This window comes from Pipra filicauda, unplaced genomic scaffold (genome assembly GCF_003945595.2).
Source record: "Pipra filicauda isolate LSUMZ 115617 unplaced genomic scaffold, ASM394559v2 scaffold809_size77802_pilon, whole genome shotgun sequence".
Taxonomy (NCBI): Eukaryota; Metazoa; Chordata; class Aves; order Passeriformes; family Pipridae; genus Pipra; species Pipra filicauda.
Window position 1 is genome coordinate 37,040 of NW_024104986.1, and position 12,210 is coordinate 49,249.

The following is a 12,210-nucleotide window of genomic DNA, read 5'->3' on the forward strand; positions in this document are numbered from 1 at the left end:
AAAAATGCCTGCCATGGGTCAGTGGTGGCCCTGGCAGTGCTGGGGGATGGTTGGACTCCGGGGGATCCGAGGGCTTTTCCAACCAAAACAACCTCACAATTCCTATGATTCTACTGCAGAAAGACATTTGAGAAAACCCTCCAAAAACCTTTAGGAGAAACCCCACAAACCAAGGCTGTGGAGGAGCCTCTGACCCTGAAGAGGGAGCAGGAATCAGCACCTGTCCTGCAGACACCGGGACAACGCCTGGCACGGGAATTCCCTAAGGAAATTCAACAAGGCCAAGGGCCGGGTCCTGCCCTTTGGCCACAACAACCCCCGGCAGCTCCAGGCTGGGCCAGAGTGGCTGGAGAGCAGCCAGGCAGGAAGGGAGCTGGGAGTGGGGACGGACAGGGAGCTGAACAGGAGCCCGAGTGTGGCCAGGAGAGCAAGAAGGCCAATGGATCCTGGCCTGGCTCAGGAACAGGGTGGCCAACAGGGCCAGGGAAGTGATTCTGCCCCTGGGCTGGGCGCTGGGGAGGCCACCCCTGGAGTGCTGTGTCCAGCTCTGGGCCCTGAGCTCAGGAAGGCCCTGGAGGGGCTGGAGCAGGGGCAGAGAAGAGCAGCGAGGCTGGGGAAGGGACTGGAGCCCAAGTGCTGGGAGGAGAGGCTGAGGGAGCTGGGGGGGCTCAGCCTGGAGAGGAGGAGGCTCAGGGGAGACCTCCTCACTCTCTGCAACTCCCTGACAGGAGGGGGGAGCCGGGGGGGGTTGGGCTCTTTTCCCAGGCAACCATCAGCAAGACAAGAGGGCTGGGTCTTCAGCTGTGCCAGGGGAGGTTTAGGTTGGATATCAGGAAGAATTTCTTTGCAGAGAGGGTGCTCAGCCATTGGAATGGGCTGCCCAGGGAAGTGGGGGATTCTCCATCCCTGGAGGTGTTTCAGGACAGACTGGATGTGGCATCAGTGCCATGGGCTGGGAACCACGGCGGGGTTGGATCAAGGGTTGGGCTGGATGATCTCAGAGGTCCCTTCCAACCCAGCTGATTCTGGGATTCTGGGATTCTATGAAAAGCCTCTCTTAGAACTGCCCAGAGGGATCTTTGCAGCGCTGGAACGAAACCCTTGGAGGTGCCAGGTGTTTCCAGGCTCCGTACCTGTTGAGTGCCATGGTGACAGTGGCTCCCTGCTGCATCTCCTGGGACGCTGCCACGGCTGCCTCTGCCAGCGATGCCACCGCCTGCGTGGCCTCCGACGCCTGCGTCGTCTGGATGGTCATCTCACCCCCTTGTAGCGTTGCCCAGTTCTGCTCCACCTGCCAGGGACAGCACCAGGAGAGGACAGGAGGGTTGGGTATTGCCCTGTGGGTGGGTGGCTGCTCTCTAAAGGGAAATTCCTGAAGCGGAATTCCCAAGGTTTCAAGAAGCGCCCGCACAGTCCTGCCAACACTCCGGCTTTGAGGGGGGGAAAAAGAAAGGGGAAGGCCTGGATCCACCTGGGAATGTTGCTGGGCAACACCACCCTCCATCAGCATGTTCCATAAACATCCATGAAGGCCCTCAGCCACCCACAGATCCCTCTTGTCCGGCCAAATCCGCCACAAAACGGGACGACGTTGTTGTTGCCGTACCCGGATCACGGGCTGGGATTTGATGAATTAGCTCTGCCAAATGGCCATAAATAAAACACAACCAGTTCCACCTCAACTGAGGAAGAACCACTTCCCATGGAACTCAGGATCAGCTGCCCAGGGAGGGTGTGGAGTGTCCCTCTCCGGAGACATTCCAACCCCGCCCGGGTGAGCTCCTGTGTCACCTGCTCTGGGTGGCCCTGGTTGGACTGGGTGACCCCCAGAGGTCCTTCCAACCCTAATAATTCTGGGATTCTGTGTTTCTGCAGTGCTGGAACCCCAGCATGGATCAGATCCCTCAGGAAAACGGGCTGTGTTTGCCTCACAGTTTCCATTGGCATCATCCACTGCTGTTTTGGGGAACGGACATGTTCCCACTTGGGATTTCTTTGTACAGCACCTGCAAATTCCAAGGGGTTTGAGCCAACTGGGATGTCTCTACGCTGCTCAATAAAAGATGATGGTGGATGGGAGTGATCTTACAATTCCCTGGCTCCAGACCTTTCCATTAATAAATATTATATTACTTAAAGTTCACCCATCTCAGTTGCTCATTTCCCACATTTCTCCGTTTGGGATTTCACAGCCCACGAGACAATGAATGTGTGGCCACAAAATCCACCAGGGTGGGAACTGGAAATATGGACTGAACCCAGAAAAAAGCTGAGGAAGTGGAGGATGAAGGCCCATCACCCCAAATCCTACTGGCTTCTTTGCATGGTGATGAAGATCTTCCTCCAACTCCCATCCCTGCTCTCATCCCCATCAACCTTTCGGGGCCACTCCTGGTGAGTGGAGACACACAAATGCTGCAGGAGGTGAGGGGAAAAACCCACCTCAGTCTGTTCAGATGGTTAAAATGGTTAAGAAGGTAAAAATTCCATGGAAATTTTGCCGCCTTCGGGCAAGACAAGGATTAATCCCACCACTGGAAGGAGAGGGAGGGAGAACATCTGCCTTCCCACCCACCGTCCCAGTGGCTCTGTGCTCCCTAACAGGGATGGAACAAGGAAAGAAGGAGGGAAGGAGGGACCTTCCAGGCTCTTCTCCCCACTGACACGAAGGTTTTCCTGCTGGGATATTTTGAAAGGATTGGAAACAACCTCAAAAATGATCCAGTTCCACCCCGGGGGGAAAGAGACACCTTCCACCGGACCAGGTCGCCCCGAGCTGGCCCGGGATGGATGAGCCCCATCCAGCCTGATTTGTGCCTCTGGAAAATTCCTTTCAGCTCTCAAAAAAAGACTTGGAAAGCCTCGGGGCAGCTGCCAAAGTGCCTCAAGGTGACTGCGGGCTCCTGGGCTGTGGGATGGGAGCAGGGGCTGCAGCTCGGCAAAGCTGTTCTGTGCTGCCACCTCTCGCCGGGACACCCCAGAGGGACCTGCAGCCTCGCTCACAGGGGATCTGGGGGCGAGCAGGGGAAAAAGGAGTGAGTTTTAGAAAAAAAATAATTCGTGTTTTTGAAGGAACGCTCCTCAGACGCGCAGAAAAAAAAAGTGTTATTTGGTTAAAAAAAAAAAAAGCAGCGGGAAAATAAATGTGTGCAAGTGTAGGAGGTCGGGATCAGGCACTGGAGTGCCAAACAAAAGACAAAACAGATAATCCATAGGAGGTACATTGAAATGCTAAAGAAAAGGCAGAATAAATAATCTATTGGAGGTATAAAAAGAAAAAAGTAGGAGATTCAGACCTAAGGTTTCCCTCATAATTTTGTCTGTAGAGTCCTGAGTCAAAATAACAGCAGTTCAGCACCAAATCCACAGATTAAAAAGAGGGGGAAAAATAAATGTGTGCAAGTGTTCAGATTTTGAAATGCCAAACAAAATACAAAATAGATAATGGATAGGAGGTATATTGAAATGGCAAAGGAAAGGTAAAATAAATAATCTATTGGAGGTATGAAAAAAAAAGTATGAAATTCAGACCTAAGGCTTCCACCATAACTGTGTTTGTAGAACCCTGAGTCAAAATAACAACAGTTCAGCACCAAATTCACAAAAAAAGTCTATTATTTGATTAAAAAAAGGTGGAAAAATAAATGTGCAACTGTAAGAGTTCAGATTTTGAAATGCTAAAGAAAACACAAAATAGATAATGGATAGGAGGTACATTGAAATGGCAAAGAAAAGGCAGAATAAATAATCTATAAGAGGTATAAAAAGAAAAAAAGTATGAAATTCAGACCTAAGGCTTCCACCATAATTTTGTCTGTAGAGTCCTGAGTCAAAATAACAACAGTTCAGCACCAAATCCACAGAAAAAGTCTATTATTTCATTAAAAAAAAATGGAAAAATAAATGTGTGCAAGTGTAAGAGTTCAGATTTTGAAATGCCAAAGAAAACACAAAATAGATAATGGATAGGAGGTATATTGAAATGCTAAACAAAAACACAAAATAAATAATCTATTGGAGGTATAAAAAGAAAAAAAATAACGAAATTCAGACCTAAGGCTTCCACCATAATTTTGTCTGTAGAGTCCTGAGTCAAAATAACAACAGTTCAGCACCAAATCCACAGAAAAAATCCATTATTTGATTTTAAAAAAAGTGGAAAAATAATTGTATGCAAGTGTAAGAGTTCCGATTTAGGCAGTTCACATTTTGAAATGCCAAACAAAAGTACAAAATAGATAATCTATAGGAGGTACTAAAAAAAAAGTATGAAATTCAGACCTAAGGTTTCCAAGGAGGTACAAACAAAAAACGGATGAAATTCAGACAGATTTCCAAAGGGATATAAATAAAACCGCACCCAATTCACACCTGAGGCTTCTGCCAGAACTGGGTTATTCTGTGAATTTTGCTGAATTTGGGTTGCAGAGTCGAACCAACCCCAGCCCATCGCTTTCTACATAAAATGACACACAAATTTATGCAGAAATCCCCGTTCCCGCGGGCGCCGACGCCCGGAATTCGGCGTTCCCCGTGACCAGCCGGCTGTAGGGGATGTTGGGTGAGGCTCAGAGGGCCCTGCTCCTGGCTGAGCTGTCCCCAGAGAGCTGCCCCAGGGTCTCACCTCTCCGTCGGCCACCGCGGAGTAGTTCACTTGTGCCACGGTGACCGTGGTGGGCAGCTCGGAGGCGTCGGCCAGCGTGGCCACCGTGGCGCCGGTGCCAACCTGAGGGACACGACAAAACGGGGCTGAGAAGGCCTGCTGGTGCAGGAGGGAGGCCATAAAACCCATGTAAAGAGACATTTGGGTTAAAAAAAAAGGAAAGGATAAAGGGTTTCAATGTGAGGGTGGCGAGATGTTGGCATGGGTCACCCAGGGGGGCTGTGGGTGCCTCAGCTCTGGGAGTGTCCAAGGGCAGGTTGGGAGAGCTGGGGGGGTTCCCCTGGAGAAGAGAAGGCTCCAGGGAGAGCTGAGAGCCCCTTGCAGGGCCTAAAGGGGCTCCAGGAGAGCTGGAGAGGGACTGGGGACAAGGCCTGGAGGGACAGGACACAGGGAATGGCTTCCCACTGCCAGAGGGCAGGGATATTGGGAATGAATTCCAGGTGTAAACTAAAGACCAGGGGGCACAGAAATACCTGATCTGTTGATTAAAGTAGGTTTTATGCCATTAAAGGAGGGCAGTTCCACCACCTCTGCTCCCATTGCCACCACAGGCCTTGTGTGGTGACGTCAGGAACTGGATTTGTTCGTTAAGTGGGTTCATTGAACTCAGCGCAGATCCCTGAATGGCAGAAACCCAAGGGATGGGAACAAGGGATGGGAGTGGGGAAGAGGGAGGTAAAACTGGTTCTCTGGGTGGGAGTGTTGGCTTAACAAACCCGAGGGGTGAGACCTGCAGATAAAGCCAAAATTCCCAACGCGGATGATGAAATCCCGAGTCAGCCGTGCCGGGAATGGGGAAATGCAGAGGGCCCCACTCACCTGGATGAGGGACACGGTGCCATCAGGGTTGCTGAAGGTCTGTACCACGGTCTGGGAGGGCACCAGGTGGGCGATGCTGTGCGTGGTCGTGGTCTGCGGGGTCTGCTGGTCCTCGAAGGCGTAGAGCAGGTCCTCGCGCCCGTGCTGCTTGTAGCAGTTCTTCACGATGGTCCTCAGGGCCTGGGTCCAGGACACCTTCCAGCACGAGGGGGAGAGGGCAGAGTCAGGGGGGGAAGGTTTTCTGAACCGCTGGGATTTGAATGTTTGTCTTTGCTGGGGTTTATTGGATGGTTTGGAACCAACTCGCAAACAAAAGGCCCCAATAATGAATTCCTCTCCTCATCCCCTCCTTTGTCCAGGACTCAGAAATCACCCTGGAGAGCAGCAGGATCTAGGGAAGATGTCCCTGCTCACTGCAGGATGAGATGATCTGTAAAAGGGCCCTTCCAACCCAAACCATTCTGGGGAGAAAACCAGCCTGCTTCAGGAGAGCACCGACTGCCACAGCACCATTCCCAGCCCCACCTGGAATCCCTCCCCATCCAATGGGTCCTAAATCACCCCACACAGGTCCCACTGCCCCCACACCATGGTGGCCTTCTTCCCTAAGACCTCTGTGACAGAAACATCACCTGTGTGGCAGCATCCACGGCCACAACTGGCACCCCCCACCCCTTCCCCCGTTCTCTCCCTTTTTCCCGGCTCTGCCGCGCTATTTCCTTGGAGCACCAAGGTCCCTGCTGCTCAGGATGGGACAGCCTCCCTGCCAAGACTCTTCCTTCTGCCACTGGAGGGAAGAACTGCTCCCAGAGCACTGTTTGCAAGCCCCTGTGCTCGGTTTGAGGGCAGCCAGGGGGGGACACTCACCCGCTGCTTCTGCTCCTCCGTGCGGACGTCGCTGCGGACGTTGGCCCAGGGAATGTCCTCGGGCCACCAGATGGGTTTGCAGCTCTCCTTGCCCCAGCCTGGCTTCCCACGGCCCGTGGAATACTTCAGCATCTCAGGGATGAAGGCTCTCAGCTGTGCCTGCAACAAACCACAGCACGGGGGGGAATTTTTAGGGTCTTTCTGGTAGTTTTGAGGCGCTTCCAAGTTATCACAGGGTACAAAGTTACTACATTTAACACCCATCCTGTTGGAGCCATGGACTGAGAGAGGCCTGGATGCCTAAGGAAGGTGGACAATACTTTACCATCTTCTCCCAGATTCAGCTTAGAGCCTGGGAAGAGCAGAGACCCAATTAAGTCAGCTAATTACAGTAATAAGGCACAACCACATGTTGTATTAACACACTGTACGGTTAAACCCTACCAGGAAGAGAGCAGGCCAACCTCAAAGGGAGAGGACAAATAAACAGATCAGAATAAGGCAGAAAAACCCACAGAACGTCCTCAAAGTGGCAGGAACTGAGCCATGAGCTGGGGTGTATCTCACAGAGATGCTGCAAAGGGGATGGAGCTCCAGGGGCTGCTCGGATATGAAAGCCACGATCTCACACTTCTCCACCCCTGTGTTGCCAAAGAAATTACAAAAGCCACGCAGGGTTTTGTGACACATTTGGGTTTTTTTTTTTGTGCCAAGGATTCCTTGGAGTGTCAGGAAAAGGCTGTCTCAGCTGACGAATGGAGCAGGAAAAGGAGGAGCTCTCACCTCACCTCAGAGAAAATCACTTTAAAAGCTTAAAACCTGCATCTCTTTTGAGCTTTTACAGTAAGTTATTTCACCTGATCGTGGGCTTATTGTGGTTGGAAAAGACCTTTAGGACTATGGAGTCCAACCATTGCCAGCACGGAAAAGGGCACCCCTGACCCGGGCCCCAAAGGGCCACATCCACAGGCGGGGAAAATCTCCCGTCCAGGGAGGGGGATTAGAACGCCCCTCCTGGTTCAAATTGGCCTTTCCGTCCCTTCTTTTCGTAGTTTCCTATTTGCCTTTTTCTTGCTTTCCCTGTCTGTTCGTTTTCTTTCTCCCTTTTGTTCGTTTTTTTTCCGCTAGTGTCTCCGTCTCCCTTTTCCCTCCCCTGTCTTCTCGTCCTGGTTTCTCCCTTCCTCTTTCTTCCTTCTTTCCTTCTCCCTTCTCTCTCTTCTCTCTCCCTTTTCTCTTTTTTCTTATTCTTTTTTTTTTGTTTTTTTTTTCTGACCCTTCCACTCCCTTTTCTCCCCCTTCCCTTTCCGGGGGCGTCTCTTGCTGCTGTCTGTTTTTTTCTCCTGCTCTCTCCGCTGGTCGCTCTGACCCCCCTTTTCCGAGCCTTTCCGGAAGGCATGTTAGGAAGGCCTTAGGAATAGGCCGGAACGGCATTGTCTCCAATATCCAACCTTTGTTCCTGCTTCTGACCCTCTCCTTGCCCACCGCTCTTCGCTCTTCCTGGCCCAAGCCCTGGGCCGTTTCCCTCTTTGGCTCGGCCCTTGTTCCCGGGCAGCAGAGCCCGACCCCCCCCGGCTCCCCCCTCCTGGCAGGGACTTGCAGAGCCAGAAGGTCCCCCCTGAGCCTCCTTTGCTCCAGGATGAGCCCCCCCAGCTCCCTCAGCCCCTCCTGCTGCTCCAGCCCCTTCCCAGCTCCCTTCCCTTCCCTGCACACGCTCTTGTATCCGTTGGCTCCAAACTGGACATTAACTCATTTCCAAGCTGCCTTTTCCATGTTACACACGGAATATGTACTAAAGCACCTTCTTCCCAAGCCTGTCCATGATTCCCCTTCCAGTGCAGGACCAGCATTCACTCTCCTGTGCTCCAGGCTCCCCTGTTGAGTTGTTCAAACCAACCTGGAAACAGCAGATTTTTGAGCTGCCCGGTGCAAAAACAGTTAAAAGCTCCTTCCCTGAACCTCAACGTGCCCCTTGTTTCCAGCTGGATTAATTACTGGTCCCTGGGAGTTCGGGGCTCAAGCTACTCAGGGTACTTGTTAAGGAGGGTTTGTGTTTAATCCACCGGGGAGACAATCAGCAGCACCGGCACAACCTGCTCCAGAGCCAGCACTGCGCTAATTAGCGCCCTAACGAGGCCTCACCCGCCCGCTCCAGGGGCTCTGACACGGGGTGGGGCACTGAGACAAAGACCTCACATCCCTCAGGGTGTGGCTGTGACCACCTCACCTGGGGGAGCCACCAGTGCTGCCACCTCCACCCAGGAACCGCCCGGAAACCAAACATCTGCTGGAAGAAGGGTTGGCACGTTCCAGTTTGTGCCACGGTCAGCTCTGGGAAGGGCTCATAAAACACCCAGGAGGGAGGATTTGGGAGACACTGAGCAATGTTTCCCTGACACCCTTTGGTCCTGAGTGTTCCTGAGATTTAACATCAGGTTCAAGTGTTAACGGGACTGAGCTGATCCTGGTTCTACCATTTCCAACGGCCCAAAGCACAGAAAACTCTATTCCAGCTGTATTCCAGTGCTGGAAACAACAAGGAAAAGGGGTTCTGGAACAGAGCAAAACCTGTGGTTGGGAATTTCCATCTGAAAGAGCAGAAGAGTTCTGTTCACACCATCCAGCAAGCACCCAAACATCAAACATCTGCTGGAAAATTCAGCAGCACGTTCCAGTTTGTGCCACTGTCAGCTCTGGGAAGGGCTCATAAAACACCCAGGATGGAGGATTTGGGAAGAAACTGAGAAATGTTTCCCTGACACCCTTTGGTCCTGAGTGTTCCTGAGGTTTAACATCAGGTTCAAGTGTTAACAGGACTGAGCTGATCCTGGTTCTACCATTTCCAACGGCCCAAAGCACAGACAACTCTATTCCAGCTGTATTCCAACTCTATCCCAACTGTATCCCAGTGCTGGAAACAACAAGGAAAAGGGGTTCTGGAACAGAGCAAAACCCGTGGCTGGGAATTTTCTCCCTGTCCCCACAGCTCAGCCTCGGGATCTCTGGGGAAAGCAAAGCTGAGTCCACGTGGGCCCTCAGCTGCCCCTGGAAGTGGAAGAGGGAAAACAGCAACTGCACAACAGTGGAACATCCCCTCATCCCTGATCCAGGACCTGGCCCTTCCCACTGCTGGAGAGACCATCAGGACACGGTTCCTGACCCTGCCAAGCCGGGATCATCCCTGTCCCTCCGTGGAGGGGACCTGACAGCTCCAAACCGACTTTGGTCCCTTGTCTTTTGGGGCTTGGAATCTCCTCCAACCAAACTGTCACCTCCCTACAGGAGGTGAACGGGCACCAAGGCGATTTTGGAGAGGCCCAGAAAAACTCTGTTGCCTTGGACAAGTGGATTATAAATTGTTAATATGCTATTATATATTATAAACCATTATAAATCATATAACTAAACCACTATAAACTATTTTAAACCACAATAATAAATAAAAAAATAAAATAAATAAATAAATAAATAATAATAATAAATCAATCAATCATTCATAGATTATAAATCACTATGAATGTGATGAAAGATTAGAGATCTTTTATAAACTTCAGACAAACGATGAAGTTTAAAAAAAAGGCAGATGAAAGGACAAACCACCTGCTTAGAAATCCAGCTGTGGACACCCCAGTGGGAGCCACCTGAAGCAGCTGAGCTTAGTTAAGCTAAGCTAAGCTTAGTTAACTGAGCTAAGCTAAGTTTTATTCTATTTTTACTTTTTGTCTTTACTTTTTATTTTATTTTATACTTTTACTTTTTATTTTTATTTTACAGTTATTTTTACATTCACAGTCGTGGTTTTATATTTTCTAGCTATAGTTTACCATTTATCTTTATATTTTTTAATTATATTTTACCATTTATCTTATATTTGTATGCTATAGTTATATTTTTAAATTTGTTTTTATATTTTTAATTATATTTTTACATTTATTTATATTTTATAGTTATATTTTTACATTTATCTTCATATTTATACTTGTATGTCATAGTTGTATTTTTACATTTATTTTAATATTTTTATATTTTATAATTATATTTTTGCATTTATTTTTTATATTTTTGTTATATCTTTGCATTTATTTTTTATATTTTTGTTATATTTTTACATTCATATTTATATTTATATGTTATAGTTATATTTTTACATTTGTTTTTATATTTTTATATTTTATAATTATATTTTGACATTTTTTATATTTTATAGTTCTATTTTTTGATTTGTTTTTATATTTTTATATTTTATAATTATATTTTTACTCTTACTTTTATATTTTGTAGTTATATTTTTACATTTACTTTTTTATATTTTTATACTTTATAGTTATATTTTTACATCTATTTTTCTATTTTTATTTTATAATTAAATTTTTACCTTTTTTATATTTTATAGTTCTATTTTTACATTTATTTTTCTATTTTTATATTTTAAAGTTCTATTTTTACATTTGTTTTTCTATTTTCATATTTCAAAATTACATTTTTATTTTTCTATTTTGTACTTATATTTTTACATTTATTTTTCTATTTTTCTATTTTAAAATCATACTTTTACAATTTTTATATTCATATGTTACAGTTATATTTTTACACTTATATTTATATTTTTATATTTTATAATAATATTTTTTACCAGCAGGATGAGGTTCAAGCAGGCCAAGGGCCGGGTCCTGCCCTTTGGCCACAACAACCCCCGGCAGCTCCAGGCTGGGCCAGAGTGGCTGGAGAGCAGCCAGGCAGGAAGGGAGCTGGGAGTGGGGATGGACAGGGAGCTGAACAGGAGCCCGAGTGTGCCCAGGGGGGCAAGAGGGCCAATGGATCCTGGCCTGGCTCAGGAACAGGGTGGCCAACAGGGCCAGGGCAGGGCTTGTGCCCCTGGGCTGGGCGCTGGGGAGGCCACCCCTGGAGTGCTGTGTCCAGCTCTGGGCCCTGAGCTCAGGAAGGCCCTGGAGGGGCTGGAGCAGGGGCAGAGAAGAGCAGCGAGGCTGGGGAAGGGACTGGAGCCCAAGTGCTGGGAGGAGAGGCTGAGGGAGCTGGGGGGGCTCAGCCTGGAGAGGAGGAGGCTCAGGGGAGACCTCCTCACTCTCTGCAACTCCCTGCCAGGAGGGGGGAGCCGGGGGGGGTCGGGCTCTTTTCCCAGGCAACCATCAGCAAGACAAGAGGGCTCGGTCTCAAGCTGTGCCAGGGGAGGTTTAGGTTGGAGATCAGGAAGAATTTCTTTGCAGAGAGGGTGCTCAGCCATTGGAATGGGCTGCCCAGGGAAGGGGGGGATTCTCCGTCCCTGGAGGTGTTTAAGGACAGACTGGATGTGGCATCAGTGCCATGGGCTGGGAACCACGGCGGGGTTGGATCAAGGGTTGGGCTGGATGATCTCAGAGGTCCCTTCCAACCCAGCTGATTCTGGGATTCTATGTGTCCCTCTTGGTGTGCCTGTGGGTGCTCACCTGGGTCATCTTGTCCACGGACACGGGGATGCCGTCGATGGTCAGGGGGGGCAGCTCTGAGTTGACCTCCTGAGGCGCGGGCGCGTGTTCCGCCAGCGCCGACTCCAGGTCCTCCAGGATGGTGCTCTTGTACTTGCGGACCTGTGGGGGTTGTTAAGCTCGGGTAAACAACGTGAGGAGCACCGGGAGAGGGCAGGGACCTTCCCCGAGGTGTCACAGAGCCACAGCTGGCAGGAGGTACCCACGGGCACCCGAGGCTTGGGCGAATGGAAGGGCTGCTGATGAAACAGGGAGAAACACCGGCAAGGGAAGGGTTTAGGGGGTGAAAGGGAAAGTTCTGAGGCAAGACTTGACGTGCTCAGGGTCTGCTCCATTTTAGGTCTGGCCTGCAACAAGGGGCAAGGCCTGACAGCAGAGCTG

General features: G+C 49.4%; 1 protein-coding gene across 7 annotated transcripts in view; it reads right to left on the reverse strand.

Moving 5' to 3' along the window:
• Positions 1–12,210, reverse strand: part of NRF1 (nuclear respiratory factor 1) — a 60,592-nt gene that overhangs the window by 27,349 nt on the left and 21,033 nt on the right. For all 7 annotated transcript variants that reach the window (XM_039390158.1, XM_039390155.1, XM_039390153.1 and 4 more), the window contains exons 5-9: positions 11,791–11,931; positions 6,350–6,508; positions 5,483–5,677; positions 4,625–4,726; positions 1,134–1,291 (exon numbers count right to left, since the gene is read on the reverse strand). In XM_039390158.1, the coding sequence (XP_039246092.1) occupies positions 1,134–1,291; positions 4,625–4,726; positions 5,483–5,677; positions 6,350–6,508; positions 11,791–11,931 (755 nt within the window). The remainder of the gene's footprint in view (positions 1–1,133; positions 1,292–4,624; positions 4,727–5,482; positions 5,678–6,349; positions 6,509–11,790; positions 11,932–12,210) is intronic.